Source organism: Glandiceps talaboti, chromosome 4 (genome assembly GCF_964340395.1).
Source record: "Glandiceps talaboti chromosome 4, keGlaTala1.1, whole genome shotgun sequence".
Lineage (NCBI taxonomy): Eukaryota > Metazoa > Hemichordata > Enteropneusta > Spengelidae > Glandiceps > Glandiceps talaboti.
In genome coordinates, this window is record NC_135552.1 from 18,064,173 (window position 1) to 18,089,253 (window position 25,081).

Here is a 25,081-nt window from a genome sequence, read left to right on the forward strand (position 1 = left end):
TTTCACGTGTCTAAAACTGTCGCTGATATTGCAGACCTACATTGGTCGTATTTTGGAGCATTTACCGTAACATGTTACGAAAATTTGACTTTTATTTGCCAAAATAATCTTTTTGAATATTGGAATATTTATTGAAATACCGTATTTTTGAGAAAATGCTCACAACGAAAATACAGTTTGCAAATGTAACATTGTGTTGCTGAATGGCTGAATGAGGAAATGCCGAAACGAACTTTAGCAGAAGAAATTGCTCGATTGAGCAATCCAGAGCCAGAATTTAAAGATCCAGAAGAATTTTTCGACAACGGTAAGTGCATTTAAATTATTCCAATCACATACACCTTGGCTGATGGTGTGAACTGCACCGAAACTGTTCGTAGAACCCGAGTGCAGAGAGTGACCTCAACCACGTGTGTCACTGGCAGTGTTACTACTAGTTTACACGTAGGGTCTGTGGTTTAATACGTGGAAGTGTACTTCCAAACTTTACACTCGATCCTCTCAGACTTTGAACGACCATGGATCTATTATAAGAGATCCATGGAACAATCAACTTCATGTAAATCAACTTCATTGCGCAAATCGAGGAACTCATCAATGCATTCCCATGTAAAACTTCACATTTTGATAGGAAATGTTCGTGTGGTGATACAAAATGTTCCCAAGAAAGGTTCATATGTTGATCAATTTGATGCTAGTGACACTTCGAGCAGTTGTTTTGGATTTACCAACAACCTATTCCAGACACTCCCCTGTACATGTCTTGAGATACAGTGTATAGTCACTTTGAAAGCAATGACAACGTGATCAATAAAACTAATCCTAAGTGGGAAATCATCATATAGTTACTTTTGTAATATATACACTGTTTCAAATTTAGATATTACTTTTGTTCCAGTATCAAATAACCCAAAGAAATATAAAAGCTTTTAGTAGCAAAAGAGAAAAACAACATAACATTTTCTGTTTTTTTTTATGTCTGTCTTCACCCAGGGTGAAAATATAATTGTGGTGAATCAGGATGAAAATATAGGCATTGCTAATAAAATGATGTTAAATCACAAGTTAGTTGTTGTGTGTCAGTGGTGTGTCAAATTGGCTAAGAGAAGGTACACTGGTGAATATGTAGACAAGCAATCATTAATCCATAGACCCCCCCCCCCCACCACCACCACAGAGGGTCTGTGGTTTATCACCATGGAAACAGTTTAAGTACATGTTTATAATAATTTCATTATCTGTTTTCATAGAAACTGCAGCCAAAGTTGTAGAACAGTACAGCGATGAAGATGACAATATTGATGTAGAAATCAGCAAATTAAGGAGAAAAGCTGTACCTTTACTGTCTGAGGAAGATGCAAAGTATGCTGGGAAGACTATCTCTAGAAAATCCCTACAAAGTGATGATGAGAGTAGCAGTGAGTCTGGTAAGAGGATTGTGTCAATTTATTGGATAAAATATTGGAATAAATTAAAAATATGAATATATTATATCATGAGAAGTGTAACATTATATTTATTTTCATAGTGAAAGCATACAATAAAATCCATTAAAGCTGCACTAGTAACTGGAGTATTATTTTTTTCGAATAGACAACCAATCCTGACAATTGTTAGAATACCAATAATTAGACATTGTGCATGCCAATTTAGAGGTCTATTTTATTTATAGGTAGGAGAGTATTAAGTTGAAATCGTGATTCATCAGGGCGGTCATTTTGGTGCAGTCCCAAAAATCAATTTGATTGGATTTATAGCACCATACTATGTGCACTACTTCATAAATGTTTTTACCTACAGTGGATGAAATACACCTCAGAGTGAACAATATTTAGAGTATTAGTCATTATTTCTAGCAAAAGGGTGTCAAATAAATGTTACAGTTACAGCTTCTATAGCTTTAAGTTGACCAAAATTTACTTTTAGAACATAACAGAAGTAGTGTAACACACAGAGTGAAACTTCACTATACTTAGCCTTATACTATTTTACATGTAAACAAACAAGTTTGAAAGAGAGAACACAGTGTCTCTGTCCTGCATATCGGCAGCTAGTTTGTTCCATGGATTGAACAGTCAAAGTTTTATATGTTTATTAAAAACAGAATACACTGTTTTGCTAAGGGTTGGTAACCCAGGTAACAGAGGAGGGGAATCTGTTAAACTGCTGCACCAGATATATCATAAGATGGGAAACTTGTGTAAAACATTGATACAAGATTGTGTACACCCTTTATCAATATCTTGTCAAATAGAGCACCGTATTTCTCACACACGAACATGAAAGGTGTAAGTGTTTCTGTAGATTGCAGTTCAAATGAATCGGAATGTACTCCTATAACCTTGATAAATGGCAGGAATATTTTTTCATGGTCATCTCTTTTATCTCAAAGGGAGTGATTTATCTTTGTCCAATGACATCGTCAGGGATGAAGACTTAGAATATACACAAATTGACGACATCACAGAAGACCACAGTAATGATGACATGCCAAAAACAGTTGATATTGGAGCCAAGAATCCAGAATTTCAATTTGATGGTGACTTTAGTAGATTTGATGATGATGATGATGATGATGATGATGGTGATGATGATGGTGGTGGTGATGATGATGATGATGATGATGATGATGATGGTGATGAGTCAGCTGAAGAAGAATCTGTTGGTGAAGGTAGGACGAGAAAACAGTAGACTTCCATCTCATATCTAAGTCTAGAAATTCAAATATACACTGAAAAGGCAGTCAGAAACTAATGACTACCTTACAATCAATAAAATCTAGACAAAAATACAGGTAATCAAAATTATAAAAGGACCTAGGTATCTGTAAACTTTAAGGTAAAAAAGACAATTTTTTGTTCAGATATGAGATTTATCGCTTTGATAAATCATACTTCACATGGAAAGATTTCCGTCTCATTGTCAGTCCTTGCGAATGATAGAAAACAGACTCTCCATAAAGATAATATTGTGTATTATTTCACCATATACATGTGAATAGTGCCTTTGCAAGATATTTCTAATGTGCTGAAGAAATGTGAAATAGTTTTCATTCTGTGACAAACGGAAGTGTTACCTTACCATATCGCCCAAACCATTGATTGGTTATGAATAGCGCCCTCGGTGGTAAAACATCAAAATATTCCGATTTCAAAGATGTGTAGTGAATAAAACTATAGCAGCTATGTCATTTGATTTAATTTGTGATTTGTAATCATTCCATGTGTTCTCAGATAATAATGATGCCAGTGACATTGAGGAGGAAGAAGACACAGAAACACATGGTACAGTGCAGAGTTTCTCAAAGATGGATGTCGAAGAAGAAATAGCCAAGGGTAAAGCTGTTAAAGATCAACTAGGTAGGTGTGATTTTGTTTCCGTTTATTGATGATACAGTTTTCTATGATGACCTCATATATAGCATGATTAGAAAGATTATATTTATAGTTTACAGTGATATTGATATAAAATACTACAATTTGTCATAATATTTAAAATACTTACACTTATTTTGTTATATCATCCCTTGATGTTCACTATTGTGTTGTTTGTAAGCATGCATCAGCCATGTTTGAGAGAATCTCTGGTTTGTGTCAGTGACTGCTTGAATGATTTGCAAATTTTGATTTTCACTTTTGAGGATTATTTTGTCAATATTACAACCTTTTTATAGGCTATTTTTTTACCATTACAAATAGTGTTGGTATAATAGATATTCACTCAATAGTCTATTTTGTGAACTCTGTACAAATTTGTAGACTGAGATATGTCATGTCATGCTGCCCTCAATGGCATGCTCTATGAAAGTGGTTGACTGATGTGTGAGGGCGCCCTGTCACAGCATTTACCTTACAGACTATAAAACATGTTAAATTTGGTATCTATACACTTAAAGTCTAACATTCCTGTGACAGATTGACTGTGAAAGTGATGAGAGGATTCTCTGTAGGCTGTTACAGAGTAGTGAGTTTCATTCGGTGATTTTATCAAAATGATTGCAATTTAAGAGTTTTTAGAAAACACATCATGTTGTCATTTGTTGTGTAAATTTCTGATGAGTCTTTCATAGTATTAGTAAAACTTTGGAGACCACTGTCAATGAATTACTTGAAAACCTACACAGGTCACCGTGTACTTTTATTTGATACCGTCTATTTCAATTTACTCTAATTCTACCAAATGTTGTATTGACAGGTTTATGGGACAGTTTACTTGAAGGCAGAATACGACTTCAGAAAGCATTGCTAGGTGTCAATAAACTACCACAATGTCATACAGCCCATCAGTTTATGGCCACTGGAGGAGAGGACTATCAACAAGCTAACAAGACAGGTATGATGGATTTGTCAGTGTTTATATCACTTGACATCTTGATACCCCGACATGACCCTTGACCTTTGGGACTAGGTTTCTGTCACATGATACACCTTTGTTTTGTTTTTTATCACCATTCTTGTCATGGTATATGTATTTTATGAAGTGTAATGTACATGTATAACATATGGTCATCAGATTGCTTTGATAATGTTAAAATTTGAGGACAACTAAAAATTCACAGTTTTCAAACCTTTGCATTTTATTTCGGGTAAATGAAGCTGGAAATGTCATAAATTTGTAAGTGATGTTTTCAAGTCTTGTTATAGAGAAATATATACTAATTTATCAGCAAAAATTATTGTTGAAAACCAAAGATATTACAGATATGTAAATTTGTGCAGATTGACAGGCCACGAATGTCGTCTGCCAAAAAAGTCAAATTCACTTCTCGTTTTTACGAAAGATAAGCATCACGTAAAACTTTATACAACAGTTTTTCTTGGGTTTTAAAATATCCTTCATACATTTATGACAGTTTTCAGCTGTACTTTAATCCTCCTTACAGACTAATTTACTATTCAAAGACAAAAAAGTTGACAGAAATGCATATGTACCATCATTTTTACACATCTAGACATATTTTGACACAAATTTATTCATCTGTTATCGCTGTTGATACATAACTATCTAAACTTTTAATCATTCTTGTGTTGAGTTCGTATTTGAGTTGTGATGGGGTGATATTAATTCACAAACCAGCATTTCCATATAACATATCTGGGGAACTAAGGTTTTTAAGATTGAGAAATGCAGACTCGTAGTCAAGTCACAGGTCAGATGGATTAACATAGTATATTATAATTCCATTTCATCTTCTTTTCCAGCAAGGAAAGAATTAAAGAAATTATTGAAAAATTTGGCAGAATTACAGCAAGCGTTATTCCTACAAAATCCTGACACTGTATACCTTGTTGATGGCAAGGGTAGTGGTTCCGAGAAACAAGACAGGTGAATAGATAATACTTTTTGTTATCTTACAAGTGTTAAGTTTGCACATTTATTTCTTTTGTTTGGCATCACAGTGTGACAGAGTAGTATCATATAAAGAAAGATGTGTCAACATTTAAGGTCAGATCAGGTTAATTTTTTCTGACATTTTTTTCCACTAGTTTTGAGAACACACGTTGCCAGGTAGACACAGGCAAACTACTTTGTTTGGCCACACAGTACTCCACATTGCAAGAAAGATCTGTCAATTTTGCAAGTCAGGTCAGGTCAGGTCATGTCAAACAATATCAAGATCCTGGTTTCATGATTGTATTATTATAGTGATGAAGAAATCAACAGTGATGACAGTGAGGAGGAAAAGGAAGTGAAAGCAAAGCCAACACAGACAAAACGTAAACGAAAACTGGAAATTGCTGATTACGGAGACTTCCTCAACAAGAGACATACCAATTTCCAACAATACAGGAATAACACAATAGAAAAATGGAATGACAAAACTAAAGTTGCTTCAGGGAAATTTAACAGTAAGGTAAAGAAACTTTGACTTTGATACACCAATGGTGGTTTAGTGTATGTCTTACTAACATGTGTATGTGTAACGCATGTATGTACATGTACATGTAATGATGTGTGGGCTGTACGCAAACTAAGATGTAGTTACAGGGAGGGGGGGGGGGGGAGAGCCACACATACAGCTGAGCTGAATGCCAACCAAATATGAACAAATGTCGAGTTCAGGAGTGAAAAGTTCTTATTTGGAGGGAAAACTTAACGAACAGTAAATACTTAATTCCAGAGGATGGGTGTGGTTTAATAGTGAGGGCAAGAATTGGTATGATATTGAAGGCAACAATATCTCTTTGAACTATACATCAGCAAATACTTCAGGTGAGACTGGGTGTCTCTGGTGTTACAATAAAGTTAGGAATATTTTATTACAATTACATCTAATGATAGCCAAATTTTGTTGTTGTGAGTCAAAATGATAAAAACTGAGATTTCTTGTCAGTCACCACATACTAAAAGATAGGAGAAAACCAAATTTTGGTGCATCGTTACAAATTCTGTGCGTCAGTGGCATGTCAAATTGGCTTAGGGGGCACACTGATGTGGGCACATTCAACTGTTTGCATATTTTGACATGTCCCATTCACCAGTGTTATAGTTAATGGTATTTGCATGCTGAACAACAGCCACTGTAGTTTGATATTCTGTGTCATTTCTCCTTAAAGAAAGGTTGTATCGAATAAGAGAATATATGTACAATGAATTTATCCCTAGATGAAATATTTATCCTTATATGGTTAATATACGAAAAAACTGGAATTTCTTCTGAAAACAGTTCATTGATCTTTAACGGGGGAAGTCAGACAGGGGATTTCTCTTTCTGGGTGATAAATACATGGCTGGCAGAGCTATTTAGTAACATACTCAAGGAGTCAAAACAAAGGTTAATCCCCAGTAAACCCTACAGTCACCATAAACTTACTGTAACTTGCTCCCAGGAATTCTGACTTCCTCTTTAAAATTTCATTATTGTAATCTTGAGATTTGTGTACTTTTGTTGAATGGTTACATCATGCAAGTCTTACAGTGAATTTGTATGTCTGTTTATTTGCAGGGATTCAATTCTCTCAAATAGAAATGATAGATTCATGTGAATTTTTTTCGTCTTTATTTACAGGCATTCAGTTCTTTTGAAAAGTCCCCTCTGACACAAATAGAACAGATTCTTGGTGATAGAGAGAGGTTAGTGAAAAGAACGCAACTGAAGAGAACAGTGTATAGAGTGATGGGTCAAACAGAGAAGACACATGATGATGATGATGATGATGATGATGACAATGAACAGGTAGGTACAGTCACTGTATATATGTTATGTGCTGCAGCCTGTATGAAAAAATAATGAACTCTTTTTAAATGTATGAATTCGTCATCAATTCTTAGATGATGTAATTTTCTTTTTTTTCAATTTAGATTATAAAATGAGTTATTTTGTTTGGTATGTGTATGAGATAGAAATATATGAATAAAACAATACATAATGTCTGAGTTAATCCCAGGGGAACCTCTGCCTGGTGTTTAGATATGAAGTGTGTGTGGTACAGCTGTGTAAACAGATGTCACTCTCTGCTGACGTTATACTGGCATATGATAATCATACATAACAATACTGTAATACTGCAGTGCAGTTCATTGAGTTGCATCACACTCGACACTTTACTGCATAGCACATCATAGATGCATTACAGCACCTGACACTGCAGTACATTGAAATGCACAGGTACTGAGAAGTGCTTAGAACTATTCTAATATTGATATTGACTAAGGGGAATATTGAATGACCGACAGTCTAAACTCCATTATTGATCGATCTACAATCGAGAACATTCCCAGTACAGTATTTGAACCTTAACCCTTTAAAGCCCAATACCCTATATTTAGGATGTAATTACATAGAGTTATAGAAACTAAGTCATTAAAACCTGATACCCTATATAGGATGTAATTACATAGAGTTACAGAAACCAAGTCATTAAAGCCTGACACCCTATATTTAGGGTGTAATTACATAGAGTTACAGAAGCCAAGTCATTAAAGCCTGATACCCTATGTAGGGTATAATTACATAGAGTTATAGAAACCAAGTCATTAAAGCCTGATACCCTATATTTAGGGTGTAATTACATAGAGTTACAGAAACCAAGTCATTAAAGCCTGATACCCTATATTTAGGGTGTAATTACATAGGGTTACAGAAACCAAGTCATAAAAGCCTGATACCCTATATTTAGGGTGTAATTACATAGAGTTACAGAAACCAAGTCATTAAAGGGTTAAAAAGGTGAACTTATCTACAGAAAAGAACCCATAAAAACATTAGAAATCATATTATTAATAAAATAAAATATTTCTTTGAATCAAACTACAAACATGATTATGCCCAATTGTTTTCATTTTTTTAAATACAGGAATCGCTGCCAAGAACTGATCTTCATTCTCAAACCACTGATGAAGAAATTTTTGATGATGATGATTTCTATCACCAGGTATGTAGTGTATGTATTTTGTGTGGAGATTGTAGTATGTGTGTTGTATTTTACATAGAGTAGGTATGTAGGTAGCGTTGAGATTGTATGTGGTATTTTACATAGAGTATGTGTGTACAAAAAATGTAGGCCCTGTTGACTCTGAGATTGTCTGGTATTTTATATAGAGTAAATATTCAGGTATGTGTCTGGTGTGTAGTGTATTAAATGGACACATTAAATGCCTCAGGGGAGAAACTCTGTCTAGGACCAACCCTGTATGTTTGATTACAGTGTTGTCATCGTTGAGTGGTCATGCCGTAAGGGTTATATGAGGTAAAACTAAAATAGTATCTAAAATCATAATTGCTGAATTAATTTTAAAATGAGTAGAATTTGAATATGTACCTGATATACCAGATGTAGGAAGGAAAACAAGACTTCCTACTTTTTTGTAATTTCATTTTTGATATTCAGTGATTTCACACAAAAGACCTCTCCATTGTTTCTGTACATTAGACCTCCACTGTTTCTGCACATTAGACCTCCACTGTTTCTGCACATTAGACATCCACTGTTTCTGCACATTAGACCTCCACTGTTTCTGCACATTAGACCTCCACTGTTTCTGCACATTAGACCTCCACTATTTCTGCACATTAGACCTCCACTGTTGTTCTGTACATTAGACCTCCACTGTTTCTGCATTTGACCTCCACTGTTTCTGCACATTAGACCTCCGCTGTTTCTGTACATTAGACTTCCACTGTTTCTGTACATTAGACTTCCACTGTTTCTGTACATTAGCCCTCCACTGTTTCTGCACATTAGACCTCCACTGTTTCTGCACATTAGACCTCCACTGTTTCTGCACATTAGACCTCCACGGTTTTTGTACATTATCAATCAGTGAATTTATAAAGCACCAGTGCAGTTTATAACACTCTGTGTACTTGACTCGTAGAACTAATATTCTCATCAGAAATGTATTTGTAATCTAATCACGTTTTGAAAATTGAACCATGTGTATATTTTCTTCCAAAAACAAAACAAATACCATGGTCATCACCCTATGAAAAAAACCTGTCAAACCCCATGTTTTTGTATATGATTATACTACTTTAGTATGTATATTTCATGCTAGAGTGAGTGTGTACATGTAGTAGTTAATTTCAATAGGTGTCCACTTGGTGGTTATGTAGTGTGTAATGAATAGTAAAGATAGCTGGATATATAATATATTGTGTATCCTTTTCAGAAAAAAAGAATAAATTAAATGAACACCAATTTAATCATACTATTATGTTGTCTCAATTTTTGTTTGAATAGCTGACTATTTTTATGTACTTTTAGCAGTTTCATTTCATTTTTCGTCAGCATTTCAGTTTTTCTTCATGACAGCGCTTAATTGATGAGGCAACGCATTTAGGTAAATAATTAATGAGAATAAGTGTATAATACTTGTTTTAATGGTCTAACAATGGGAGTAGCAATTGACTGTCCTGACAACTCTGTGATCATTATCTTGCTGCTGTTGAGTTTTTTTTTGTAACAAAGGTCAAAATAATTCAATGACAAGGGATTAAGGTGTAATGCCATCAATTGCAATGAGGATTTGACTTCTTTTATTACCTGTGACATTTACAATATACAATACTGTAGATAGAACAGTTTGTGTAACATACAGAACAATGGTGTAACATACAGAACAGCGGTGTAACATACAGAACAGTGGTGTAATTAACATACAGAACAGTGGTGTAGCATACAGAACAGTGGTGTAATTAACATGCAGAACAGCGGTGTAACATACAGAACAGTGGTGTAATTAACATGCAGAACAGTGGTGTAGCATACAGAACAGTGGTGTAATTAACATGCAGAACAGCGGTGTAACATACAGAACAGCGGTGTAACATACAGAACAGTGGTGTAATTAACATGCAGAACAGCGGTGTAACATACAGAACAGCGGTGTAACATACAGAACAGTGGTGTAATTAACATGCAGAACAGTGGTGTAGCATACAGAACAGTGGTGTAATTAACATGCAGAACAGCGGTGTAACATACAGAACAGCGGTGTAACATACAGAACAGTGGTGTAATTAACATACAGAACAGTGGTGTAGCATACAGAACAGTGGTGTAACATACAGAACAGTGGTGTAATTAACATACAGAACAGTGGTGTAGCATACAGAACAGCGGTGTAACATACAGAACAGTGGTGTAATTAACATACAGAACAGTGGTGTAATTAACATACAGAACGGTGGTGTAGCATACAGAACAGTGGTGTAACATACAGAACAGTGGTGTAATTAACATACAGAACAGTGGTGTAGCATACAGAACAGTGGTGTAACATACAGAACAGTGGTGTAATTAACATACAGAACAGTGGTGTAGCATACAGAACAGCGGTGTAACATACAGAACAGTGGTGTAATTAACATACAGAACAGTGGTGTAGCATACAGAACAGTGGTGTAATTAACATGCAGAACAGCGGTGTAACATACAGAACAGTGGTGTAATTAACATACAGAACGGTGGTGTAGCATACAGAACAGTGGTGTAACATACAGAACAGTGGTGTAATTAACATACAGAACAGTGGTGTAGCATACAGAACAGCGGTGTAACATACAGAACAGTGGTGTAATTAACATACAGAACAGTGGTGTAGCATACAGAACAGTGGTGTAATTAACATGCAGAACAGCGGTGTAACATACAGAACAGTGGTGTAATTAACATACAGAACGGTGGTGTAGCATACAGAACAGTGGTGTAACATACAGAACAGTGGTGTAATTAACATACAGAACAGTGGTGTAGCATACAGAACAGTGGTGTAACATACAGAACAGTGGTGTAATTAACATACAGAACGGTGGTGTAGCATACAGAACAGTGGTGTAACATACAGAACAGTGGTGTAATTAACATACAGAACAGTGGTGTAGCATACAGAACAGTGGTGTAATTAACATGCAGAACAGCGGTGTAACATACAGAACAGTGGTGTAATTAACATACAGAACGGTGGTGTAGCATACAGAACAGTGGTGTAACATACAGAACAGTGGTGTAATTAACATACAGAACAGTGGTGTAGCATACAGAACAGTGGTGTAATTAACATGCAGAACAGCGGTGTAACATACAGAACAGTGGTGTAATTAACATACAGAACGGTGGTGTAGCATACAGAACAGTGGTGTAATTAACATGCAGAACAGTGGTGTAATTAACATACAGAACAGTGGTGTAACATACAGAACAGTGGTGTAATTAACATACAGAACAGTGGTGTAACATACAGAACAGTGGTGTAGCATACAGAACAGTGGTGTAATTAACATACAGAACAGCGGTGTAACATACAGAACAGCGGTGTAACATACAGAACAGTGGTGTAATTAACATACAGAACAGTGGTGTAACATACAGAACAGTGGTGTAATTAACATACAGAACAGTGGTGTAACATACAGAACAGTGGTGTAATTAACATACAGAACAGTGGTATAACACAGAAGTGGTGTAGCATACAGAACAGTGGTGTAACATACAGAACAGCGGTGTAGCATACAGAACAATGCTGTAACATACAGAACAGTGCTGTAACATACAGAACTGGTGTTACATACAGAACAGTGGTGTAGCACACAGAACAGTGCTGTAATATACAGAACAGTGGTGTTACATACAGAACAGTGGTGTAACATACCGAACAGTGGTGTAACATACAGAACAGTGCTGTAAACATACAGAACAGTGGTGTAACATACCAAACAGCAGGGCTCGAAATTCGTTTTTTTTCTTGGTAGCCCAGGTGGGCTACCATCTTTAAAATTTGGTAGCCCGAGAGCAATGACTAGTAGCCCATATGCATGCATTTCTAAATTAATGGTGTCTGTGTATATATATACATTGTATGTAACTATATGATGTATTGAATTCGATGATTGATTGAACACGTTATTTGTGTGTATTTCATGCCATATTTGACATTGGGAACGCAATTTTTTGCATGTATGTGTCTCTGGGGACGTGTCATAAAGAAGGACCGTATGAGGCTTACTGTTACAACGTACGGTTATCATTGCAATGAAGAAAAAAAATGTAGTAGCAATTCGTACTTGTAACTATTATCTAAATCTCTTGGTGCAGTGAGACCTGTAAAATTTGAATATGATTCAACGTATGGAAAACGTATAAACAGTTTCATAAGCCCCATGGCCATTTCCTGATGTGGAGACTACGTCTTGGGTAGTTTAGAAACTATGTGCTGTTATCATTATCTATCCACGTGATTGGTTACTTATTAACAGACGGGTTAGACAGGATTTGTATTAATACATGACGGCCATTACGGCAAAGCCCCTTCCATTCATGGGCGAAGAGATAATCAAACAGAGTCTAAGACCACATCAGCAGACGGTCCATGCTGAAAACTTCACTCAGATAAATTCAAATCATCATGTCACCATTTCATTCTCACTAAAACTTCAACTTTCTTTTGAGCTTTGCTACTACTACTAGATCGAATGCATTACGTGAATTTACCATTCACCACTGCATGCTCTCAGGGGTTGCGTGAGCGTGGTTTACACACGGAATGTTTTAGGCATCGTTCAAGAATAAACGAATCTGTAGGTGTATACCAAGTTAACAGTTCTCATCAGCATAAAATTTTATCAAACACCATTACAACTGTGTCTCTGTCAAGTTGAAAGTTAAAGCTGCCATTCATGTTATGGACTGCAGCAGTGCTGACTCCGACTCCGAGAAGAACCGGAAGCGCCCGGGCCGGAGAGCAGATTTCCAGAGAGTGATTACCATGGGAAATTGAAAGTACAGAAAGATAACATTAAATCGCTATACAGAATATTGTTGCATATAAATGTTTTGTTATGACATTTTGGAAGTACAAGCTGTGTATACGATGAACTGAAGAATGGCGTGTACAGTGTACATGTATTTTGTGTACATTTGATATACATGTAGTGTGGATGCAAATTTGGAAAAGACGCACAGATTTTGACGCTAATTTTGGCGAGAACACGTCCCACAGGACTGCGACATCGGAGGCCCCCAGCCCGGGAAGGTGTCGGAGTCAGGGTGTCACAGTTTCATTCAAAACTTAGTAGCCCAATTGGGCTACCACTCACATAATTTGGTAGCCCAGAGACAAACATTGGTAGTCTGTGGACGCGGGACTACCGCGAATTTCGAGCCCTGAACAGTGGTGTAGCATACAGAACAGTGCTGTAAAAACACAGAACAGTGGTGTAACATGAAGAACAGTGGTATGATAGAACAGTAGTGTAACATGTAGGACAGTAGTGTAACATACAGAACAGTGGTGTGACATATAGAACAGTAATGTAACAGGACAGTGGTGTATCATACACAACAGCACTGATATATGTATATAGAATTGTAGAAAAATTGAAGTTTTTGTGCGAAATCTAGATATTTATGTGTACTTTCAAAGCAGTCATACAGGCAAAAAATTGTGTGTAGGTTTTCATATACTCAATCTACTCAATAAGAAAATATTCCTCTTTTGGGAAGATGAAGATGACAGACATGTTGAAATGAAAGGGATAAAAAGAATTATTGTCTGAAATTCAAAAAGTCAACATATGACAATATTATTAAAGTTGACATATGGATAGCTTTTTGCAATATATGGAGTTACAAACACAGACTTGGTCTCTGTTGTTTCACATTGATTTTTCAAGTAGGACACCATGATAAAATGTTTTAGTAAATTAAAAATCCAAAATAAATACGGCCCAATCCTCATCCATATGGCAACTTTAAGATAAGCATTTTGTACAATCGATAAAAGTATTGATCAATGACTGTTGTAGGGAAATGTGAAGACATGAACTTACTAATTATCAACAATTTATCACCTTTTTTCCACTACAGCTTTTGAGGGATTTGATCGAAAAAAGGACTGCAACTACATCAGATCCTGTTGCTCTTGGAAGGTAAAGTATTGTGTATTTTTCTGTACTGGTAGATATCACTTGAATATTGACACATGCTTTGACTTCAAACATTTTGATAAAATCAGTTCTTTTTTTAATGTAGAAATGAGACCTTTGTTATTACTGGAATGAATTTTCAAAAGCAGAGGATCAATTTATATATATTGTGAAATATGTATTCACTTTTTATACAAAATCATCGACAAATTATGTAACAGGTGAAAAGTAGAGAGAAAATATTGTCTGCTGTCATGAAAAGATGGTTGATTTAACACAATGTTTACTGTCATCTATTTTGTAACTTGATATATTTCACACGATCTATCATTTGGCAAATAGCCACAAAAAATATAGGTGTCAGTAACTATGACTCAGATGTTATTGGATAGTAATAAATGCAATAAATTGTTATGACAATGACACCTTTTACAAATGTTTGACACATTTGAGCTAGTCACTAATTAGGAGGATCTTAGTTATAGTTGCAAAGACTTGTCAATTTCATTCAACGTTATCAATGTTGTATATGTTCTGCAGAAAAAAAAATAACATTGTGATAATTTTGAAGTTACAGTGAAACTTTGTCATTGGTGAGGCATCATTTATCTGCTAGTGGAACAAAAAAAAGGATGTATATGTCCAAAATTTGTGGGGAAAAAACAAAACAAAACAAAACAAAATAAAATCCTCCTGAAAAGAAAAAAAAGAGAGAAATGTATTTAGTCATATTGCCCAAATGAACATATGTTTTTATTTAGCAAAAATACTCAGAGAATAAATTTGAGATTACGTAATGAAAATCCGTTCACACATGTTTAGACAAATTACAGGCTTGGTCCATTATATCATTTCAAATGTTATTTGTGTCATTTTCCAGTGACAGCATTTTGTACATTCATGTCGTAAGTAAACAGTGTACATTATGCTTCAGCATGAAGAGGGAAGTCAAATTAGAGAGACCCCTCAACTTGATGTGAATTAATGTGTCTTCCTAGACCATAGCTTCTGATATATGGATCATCATCATATAAGATAATTTGTAACATTTTGTGTAATTACTGTCTTGTCTTTTTAGAGATATGACCATTCATGGTTCAAATTTGTTGTGAATATCCACTAAGTGAAAGATAAGCATGGCTGGCATGTTTTACACTGAGATACAAATAGTTTCTCAGTTTCGTTATTTTTTGTTTTTGTTGAATGTAGGCAGTGGTTACAGATTCAGAAATTAAGAAGCAAAGTTAAAAAACAAGTTGACACTAAAGCCAGCAAAGGGAGAAAATTACGGTATTTATATTTGAATTTATATTTTAAATTGTGTAGATTTTCTTGAGAAAGTCACATTATAAATATCTTTATTATTATTATTATTATTATTATGATTATTATGATAGCATATTGTGTTAACATGACACTATACTTAGTAATAACATCATATTATATAACAAACATAAATCATAACATGACATATGTAACAATTTATACTATATTTATAGTAGATTATGTATGAAACTATTGACAGCTGTGGAGGGTTGGATCTCAGTAATGTCCACATTTCATTTCTATATTTCCTGTAGATTAGATTCAGTTGAAAGGAAATACTCAAAGGCCTTGGATCTGTAGGGTTGCTATACATGGTGTTTATTACAATGGCACCAGTCCTCCCCCCTTTTTTTTTTAAAGTTACATAATCTTCAAATGTTTTGAGTTTGATATGTAAAAGGAAATTGTCCACCTTTTTTTTCACAAATCTGTCCCAGTTCGTAGTAGTCTCTCAAGCACTATATGTGCCAACCTCACTGTTTTGAAATCACTCACTCAGGTCATTATTTCATGTAAAAGAACACATTTGTGTTCAAAATAATATTATATTAACTGAAGAATGAAAAAAGCCCAGAGATTTGACCAAGTGTAGGTGTTTATGCATGATGTAAACTTTTCTGTCATGAATGCTGTTACAGTGAATATTCTGTTCCAACGAACATGTTAATGTCCTTCAACTGCCATTATATCAAATAGATACAAACTTCAATGTAGTGAACATGTCATGTACAGTAAAACCCTGTCATGTCTCCCAGTAATTATATATTTATAGTGTTATTTGAATATTTTCATATTTTACATGGCTGCTTGGCATAGATATGAATGTTGTTTATTAAAATGATATTATATAATGTAAGTATTTAAAAAAATGTTCATTGTTATTTAATAGGACTATTAAACAGGGTGTCAATATCAGCTGTTCACACTTTTTTTTCATTTTGTTTCTTTTTGTAAATGATAGGTATGATGTGCATCAAAAATTAGTAAATTTCATGGCACCAGTTGATGTATGTACAATGGCAGACCATACAAGGTAGGGATGGTGGTGTACGTGTGTGAATGTGTGTGTGTGTGTGTGTGGATGTGTGTGTGTGTGTGTCTCTCTCTCTCTCTCTCTATCTATCTATCTCTCTATATATTTATTACATATTTTACTAAAGGCACAAAATGGAAAATTATTTTCCATAGATTGATTGAGCTTGGTGCCGGCAGCAACACATTTTGAAATAGCACTATTGTATGCTTATGAATATATGAAAGTGTTTATATGAACATATTAAATTTGCGAGTGAATAACATTTCATTTTTACAGCTATAATTTGTATGTCTTTCTTTTTCTATGTGGTTAATTGTATGAATATATATATATGTGTGTGTGTGTGTGTGTGTGTGTGTGTGTGTGTGTGTGTGTGTGTGTGGATGTATGTATGTATGTATGTATGTATGTATGTATGTATGTATGTATGTGATTGTGTGTGTGTGTCTGTTTATGTGCATGTGTATATTTATATGCATGTGTATAGTTATGTATATTCATGTGCATGTGTATATGTGTGTTTGTCTGTTTATGTACATGCCTGTGTATTCATGTATGTGTGTTCAGTTCATAACCTGTGAACACCGGCATTCTTGAATTCATGTCTGTAAAATTGCAAGGTTGCATTGTCATCAGAAGTACTATATATAACTACATTCATGCTGCCTCAAGCTACGATCAGTTGTACTAAACATAGAATAATCCAGATAAAGCATACCTCAATGAAATATTAGTCATGGTAACTTATCTTATTTATTTCTCCTTTATTTTGACAGGACGGAATTGTTAAGTTCTTTATTCGGCAAGAATTCTTCAACTGAAATGCTAAGATGATATTTGTATTGACCTGTTGTGATTCCATTTCATCTATTTTTGTCTTTTTTTTTTGGAATTATTAAATATTGTAAAACTGAATAAATTATAATGTATTGTTACATATTTCATGAAATGCATAATTTTTTTGTATTTTTTCATTATTATTCAAGAAATGATATTGACAGCTGGCGTTAAGATCAGTAGTTTCCCTCCAAATACACACCTATTGCCTTGAAGCAATATTCTTGCATATATAATAACAGACCATATATGGGCATGATACGGCTTCTTCAAATACATCTTGCAGAGTAAGAGGGAACTGAGAAATATAAAAAAATGACAGTAATTTATCAGGAAAGAGCAAGTGATTATTTTGTGATGTCATGTTATAAAACTGATGTCTAGAAGGATACAAGTTTTACTAAGAATACTCTTTGATCATTATATTCGGGAGAACAAGTTGCTGTTTTAATACATGGCCAATGGTATATTGTGAAAGCTTTAATTTTTTACTAGATTTTAGGTTTTATTTCACAAATTTTATCTAAAAATAAAGTGAACTTTAAAAATGTGGAAAATTTCTCTAACCATAATGTTGTAATTTAATCAAAGCATTTAGAATTACCACAATAATACAAGATGTTTCAAATTGAACAACGCACACACACACACACACACACACACACACACACACACACACACACACAACCATCATTGAACAATGCACTCAAAAAAATGCACAGGTGTATTTTGAAATTCTAAAATTCCAGTTTTTATTCTGCATTGATTGAAATCATACACCATCCATGTTGGCTAAGACATCAATATTTGAAATGATGTAGCTGCAGGCTTCTACTAATGTAGTCCATGCAAATTTATAATTTACAGCAAATCGTGATTTTTCCATTTTATACATCCCCCCTTGATAATAACCATCATACATTAATCCCTCACTTGGATTTCAATTATATAAGGAGAGGTGGAATGCAATCAAGCAAAAACAATTAAGAATTCTGATTTTGTGATCGGCATTTAAACAGTGTGAAGTCACTAATCAGTGAAAGGAGAGTGTCAGAAAAATGTAACAATTTAGTTTCATTTTATCATATTTGATTTTTTCTAGAAAGAAAATAATAAAAATATTGAATACACTAATTGATGAGTGTCTGGTAAAGACTGAATAAGAGAACATGTAATAAAGATATGCATACTTTTCACAACTTTACATGTCCTTGTGAGATTTCTGAAATAGCATTTATTTTTTAGTGTATAGAAGTATATACAGCGAGTCATGCTCAGTACTGTGATAAAGATTTGGTCACTATAATCAGGTTGTTAAAAGTGATGTTAATCACAATGACCTCAGTTACTATAGCAACCAACCACATCACAAACATAGGTCATTCCTTATTGGTTAGTTACCAGTTTCCTATCAGATAATGACAATGGCTGCCCATGTACTTGGTGTTGATCAAACTATGATACTGTCAGATATTAGCTATGGAAGAGTATTGCTAATCCTGAACATGTCAAACACCTAGTCAACATTTTGACAGCTAAAGGGTACAATAGTTCTTACTACATAACAACGTTTACACATTATAATTTCAAAAAATATTGTATCTTGTTGATGGAGGCCATGATTTCTCTAGGTGGTTGTTTAATCATAGAACTTGACTCACAGTAACCAGGTTATATGTAGTTTCATATGCAATGTCAGCCAGAAACCACAAAACCTTATCATTTCTACTCGTCACCCACACATCCAAGTCCTTGATATTGTTTCAACCACAGGTACTGGAATCAATCTGTATGATTTAAAAAAAATATATGTATAGTAAATAAGACTTATTTACTATACATATTTAAAAAAAACAAAACCATGCATTGATTCAAGTACCTGGGGTTTCAACCAGGAAGAACGTCTCATTTTGTTTCTGTAGATTGGTAATATGTGTTTTTTGTGTGTAAACATATACTTTCATATGTTGTCACTAGCATAATACATGTACTAGCAAATATGTACAGTCACATTTCCTCATACTACAGCTGACATTGACAAATCCATCATATGATTGAATAAAGTTCTGTCATAAAGTATCCTGTTGTGTGTAAACCTGCCATGTTGTCCATGGTATTTTACAATAGTTTCACTTCATAAACTAAATGTAGCTCACTGTTAGTTACAATGAAACACTGTGGTGTCAAGTCTTCTTATTGAGGCATACACTATAGCAATAACTATTTTATTGCACAAGAGTCAGCAGAAAATATTGCAGTTGTGTGCCTAATCTGTTCACTGACTGAATCTTTGTCAGTGGCCGAGTGGTTAAACCACTTACCTCTTACCACTGCGGTCGGGGTTCGAACCCATTCAGGGTTTCATTAAATTTACCACACTTTAAGTAAGAAGAGTGTCGTTCAGTTTGATATATTGAACAACACCGGTTTCATCCTGCATTAACACTGAACCCATGAGGGATGGCCCTTACTAGACTTCTTGGGAGACAAGTGTTTGTATACTTAAGAACTATCCAGTATAGATAAAGATTATTATTATTATTATTTGACTATGCTGCACTTGTTCACTATTTCCAATATTGAACTCATGATGGTTTTCCACTGTTAGCCGTTCAAGTGCTACAAACCCAATTCGGTGAGTCAGCATGGGTATAATAAACATTGTTTGCATCTCTAAAGCTGTTTGCAGTGTCACTGATAACAGGCTGAATAAAACTGATAACAACTGATATAACACTGACCTTAGCTTTGCCTGATATGATTTACTCCTTGAAAATAATCTTGCACTGTGAACTACACTTTTGAATTACAGTGATCATGGAGAGAGAGAGAGAGAGAGAGAAATAGTTGCACAGTCAAATTCACCACTTGTTCTTTGTTAAAATAAATGTGGGATTTTGACTTGCAAAATAAAAATTAACTCAAACTTTGGGGAATTTGTTTGTGTTGTATTTCATCTTGAACTGTGTTGGTATCACATTGTTTACATATTCTCTCCTCTATTGCTAGTTTAGGTCATTTAGTCTATTTAAATTCAATAGGAATGTTTGTACAATCATATAGTGAATCAAACTAATTCATGGCCTTCAGACCTATCCATAGACATATTACTTGCATTGGTTTTTGAACTAATGACATTTAACCATGTTCCACCACTTACATTTTTCTAGACTTTTGATATGTTATTCAGCATAATATTCTGAACAAGATGGACTAAAAATTATTTCTGTTGCAATTACGTCGAGGTTCGGCCTAAATTTCCTAAATTTCCGCTAGACTGACTGGCATAGCAGTGAGTTTCTTGAAGCTATCGTATTTCAGGCCTGCTGGAATCAATGCTTTCCTGTTCTGAAAGGAAATGAAACGCTAGCCGCTAGCTTTTTTAGATTTACATGTAACATAAATTATTAGTAAACTAAACATGATCTCTGGGAATTGTTTTGATAAAAAAAAAATGTTACCATATCGGGAAGTCTTGTTTAACGAATTATCATCCTTGGTACTTGCTTTTCTCCGAATATTGTGGAACTGCACTTGTCCTTAAACTTTCGGCCAATCATGTTTCCCTACATAAGACCCTGATATAAGAACCGATTTGATTGGTAGTTGCCAGTCTAGCAGACGCATAATCGTGTCAGCATGATTGTATATACAGTATAGTTCGAGACAGTCAATGGGACACATCAACCGGAGCGAAGGATATCCAACAACTCTCTTAGAATTGGTTGAATCATAGGCCACTCTGTAAAACTGTGTTATTATAGAGAACGTGTAACAGTACGCACCAATCAAAGTAAAGGTTATAACGTGTTTCAGGACGACAGGTAATGTAAACAACAAAGCAGAAAATTGAAGCTATTTTGCATATTTAGTCACAAGTTCGTACATCTGTAAATTCAATTTTAGCTGCAGTGTCGAAGTGTAGAAGATCACTTTAAACATAAATTTCAACTTTTGATTTTTGGTAACAAATTGTAAAATAAAGATGTAATCAGGTGTTTGTTTTAATATTATTATTTGTGAACAGCGTCCTGAAAATTGACTGTCAGACGTTCACGTGCTACACGCCCAGTAGTCAAACCATTTTCTCCCATCCAAAATGGCGGACCACGAGTTATGCGACAGGTATCAAGTTTCTATGGACGTTCTTGACGAAATTCGGCAAAATTTTGCAGAGGTAAGATAGTCGATTAAGTGAACACACAATAACACGTAAGCTAAGCGTATATTCAGTTGTACCGATGCGATAATTGTGTGGAACAGTCAATCACCGATGACGCCGCTCTCGTCAACGCGTAACGAAACTTGTTCGCTGCATGTTGTAAGTAAGTAAGCATGCATGATGCAAGCACCGAAGCAGTGTTGGCGGTAGCTGTGGCACCGGTGGTTGACGGTACATATTTATTTAAAAATACAGCAGACCAAACAGCAGGTTTTACTGTGAAGATACTGTTCGCATTGACTGGTTATGATATCCGTAATATTAGGACTGTGTCATAAAGTTTCTGTACATTTTATTAACCCGTGCTGCGATAATTGAACAGCCACTGGATTTAATTAAACTGTTTCTATAATATCGTATCGTAGCCAGACGAAACATTTATACACATCAGCAACGGTGGCTGGTATCAATCATGAGTAGCAGACCGCCTATGTGGATTATGTATCGAAACCCTGATTATGGTTTGGCACTGGTACAAGTTTCATTAGTCATCAGCCATCCTCATTTATGCAGTATTTTCGTTTTCGATCTATACTTTTCGGTGTAGTAGCAGGCGTTTTTCTAAATTTGCGTGTAGACTGATGTACAACATACTGTACATGATATGACAAAATGTCATTTATAGTGATGTCACAACATTTTGCAGGGTAAAATAAGTATGTAGTCATAGGTAACATGTATATATGTTTACATAACTGTAAAACAATGACAATAGTGTGATTGACACAATTGTTGACACAGTGGTTTAGTGATATGTGTTATATTCAGAAAAAACTTAAAAAAACTAACACTTCTGCTAGTTCATACTGGAAGAACAAAACTATTTTTATATTCCTTATCTATAATATCTGTTGAATACACATCACTGATGACTTAAATGAAATATCTTGATGCACATAAACTATGTATAAAGAATATGTTTATTAAGATTTCTCACTATCATATAAAATGCTAGCAACTGTAATAATAGTTGAGGGGTAAAAATTAGATTTAGGAAACACTTTGACCACTTATAGTCTCAGACTAGATCATTGATGTCAAAGTTTATGCAGGTCTTGTTTTATTTACATATACAGATAATGAACACATACCATAATTAAAGTCTGTTGCCAGTTTTTTACATATATCGGGACTGCCCCTCCATGAACCTGATATCAAACCCGGTAACAGCTGTATACCTGGGCTTGCTGTAAGTTTCATTTGGAAAGTCAGTGAGAGTGGAAAGAAAACTAGTGGTTGTAGGGTTTGTTGGTTTGTCTGCTTATTTTATCACTATTGACATTTATGATAGCAGAGATTGTTTCTGTGCATGAACTGTCATAAAGTATTGACATAGCACTTGTCAGTTTGTAGTCTCAGACATTCCGCTCTCCTGACATACAGGTGACATTCTGGGTAGATCCTTATCTAGAACATTGAATATTTAAATTTAGTTGTCTTTAAAATGTCTTTGACAGTGTAAAGATGGTTTCAAGACATTTTAATACATTCAAACTCAGTCGCAAATTGTAATTGAATGTGTGTACACGTCATCGTATTGATAAAAAATTCACATAATTTGATGGTAACTCAAGAAAATTAAAAATATGAATGACATGGAAACAATAGTTGTACAGCAGACAATGAAATGTCAGTGAGTATTCAGCTGTAATGAATTCTGTTGATGTTTTGTTTCAATGGTAGTTCAGTATGTGTGGTATGAGTCTATGACATAATGTAGCTAGGGTACAAGTACTGAATGGTTCTGCTAATGAACTTTGTTAGGTCAGACTACAAACACAAAATCCTTTCATTGAATACAAAGACTATATATGCGTGAAATAGTCTTTGAGAAGTAATCAAAGCTGATTTGTTGTGTGCTGCAGTGAATAAAGAATTAACTTGGTTGGTTTGTTAATAGGTGGCTGTCATTACCAGTCTTGAACTACTGTTGAATACACAAAGACTGAGAGTTAGGCTACCTTTTATGGTCTCTGTCTATACTGACACTATTCACAGCGAAAGGACTTCTGTCAAAACTCCATTTGCAGTGACTGTATTTGGTACTTTCCATATAATTTTCATGAAAGCTTATGACAAGTATTCTGATATGCCTCCCTGTGAAAAGGCTTTGATTACAAGCATATTAATTAAACTCAACTGTCGTGCTCACATTATTCACTGCATTATAGTGCATATCAAGTCATGGGAAAATACTGTTCCATTATTTTATAAGCCATGACAATACGCAAGGAGCTAGATTGAAGGTGGTAAAAATAGTAGTTGAAGAATTTAAGATCTTTCAGTATGAATTTGATGAATAGAACGTTTGTGAACCCAGTAAACAAAGAATGACATAATGGCTTCCGTGAAAGGAATATACTTCCTCAAGCTTGCCGAGATAAAATAATGGGTGGGGCTGAAGGTGAATGGCTGCACTGTAAAGTGATATTTTCTGAAGGTGTGTTCAATAGGTGCTGTTGTTCAGGTGAACTCAATAAAATTTAGTATGGCGTTAAAAGAATGCAGGCAAGGAAAACACACAGTGGTGTCAGTTTTGTGGTAGAGAATAATGGCCGAAACTGAGCAATCAGATTTAACCTTGCAGTCTCCACTTCAGTTTGGGATTATTTTTAGAGAACTTGTTTACATCTAGCATATAGCATTAACAGGGAATTATGCTGTATTAACGACTTTTTCATTGTGAGTTATAGAGATAAGACTTGTTAGATGTAATATTAATGTAAATCATTATGTAAACAATAGTGATAGCAGAGTGATATTTACTCTAATATTACACCTACACAAATAATACAAATATACATTATGATTTCATGAAGGAGAAAGGGTGGGGTAAGGGCAGAGTCCAGTTGTGTCTGAGAAAATGAAATAGACAGAAATCCAGTATACTTATTGCTTTATGGATAGTTTAGCCATTTGAAAGTAATCATTGAGAAGGTGAAACATAAAATTTTGCTTCATTTTTCCCCCCCCAAACTACGACTTGTTGTCATTTGAAGAATTGTTTGAGGTGATACATGTAGTTGTCTTCAGTGTTTGTTTTTAACCAAATCCTAAATTTAAAAATATAATTTCTTAAGTTTTAATATATAGATGTATGTACTTACATTTATATGGTGATACACATTGAAGAAAAATTGTTAACCAAGAAGAACTGACAAATTTCACTAAGGGATGCTAGAAGTGAAGGTATTACAAACACAGATTTCTACCTGGTTTAATATTTATATTCTATGAAACTGAATGGCATAAGTCCTGTCTAATCATTTTGTGTATGTAAAAAAAATAGCAAATT

At 34.7% G+C, this 25,081-nt stretch overlaps 2 protein-coding genes across 2 annotated transcripts in view; both read left to right on the plus strand.

Moving 5' to 3' along the window:
- Positions 1-210: 210 nt before the first annotated feature.
- On the plus strand, positions 211-17,816 carry LOC144434664 (protein AATF-like). The gene is made up of 13 exons (XM_078123169.1): positions 211-307; positions 1,251-1,427; positions 2,393-2,665; positions 3,234-3,359; positions 4,195-4,332; positions 5,202-5,325; positions 5,647-5,854; positions 7,010-7,192; positions 8,298-8,375; positions 14,307-14,368; positions 15,575-15,655; positions 16,653-16,724; positions 17,504-17,816. Exons 1-13 carry the CDS (start codon positions 220-222, stop codon positions 17,559-17,561), a joined length of 1,668 nt encoding a protein of 555 aa, XP_077979295.1. The 5' UTR covers positions 211-219; the 3' UTR covers positions 17,562-17,816.
- Positions 17,817-21,138: 3,322 nt separating this feature from the next.
- The window catches only part of LOC144434663 (plastin-2-like), a 36,159-nt gene continuing 32,216 nt past the window's right edge, over positions 21,139-25,081 (plus strand). The window contains exons 1-2 of the mRNA XM_078123168.1: positions 21,139-21,388; positions 21,592-21,741. Of these exons, the coding sequence (XP_077979294.1) occupies positions 21,664-21,741 (78 nt within the window). The 5' untranslated portion in view covers positions 21,139-21,388; positions 21,592-21,663. The remainder of the gene's footprint in view (positions 21,389-21,591; positions 21,742-25,081) is intronic.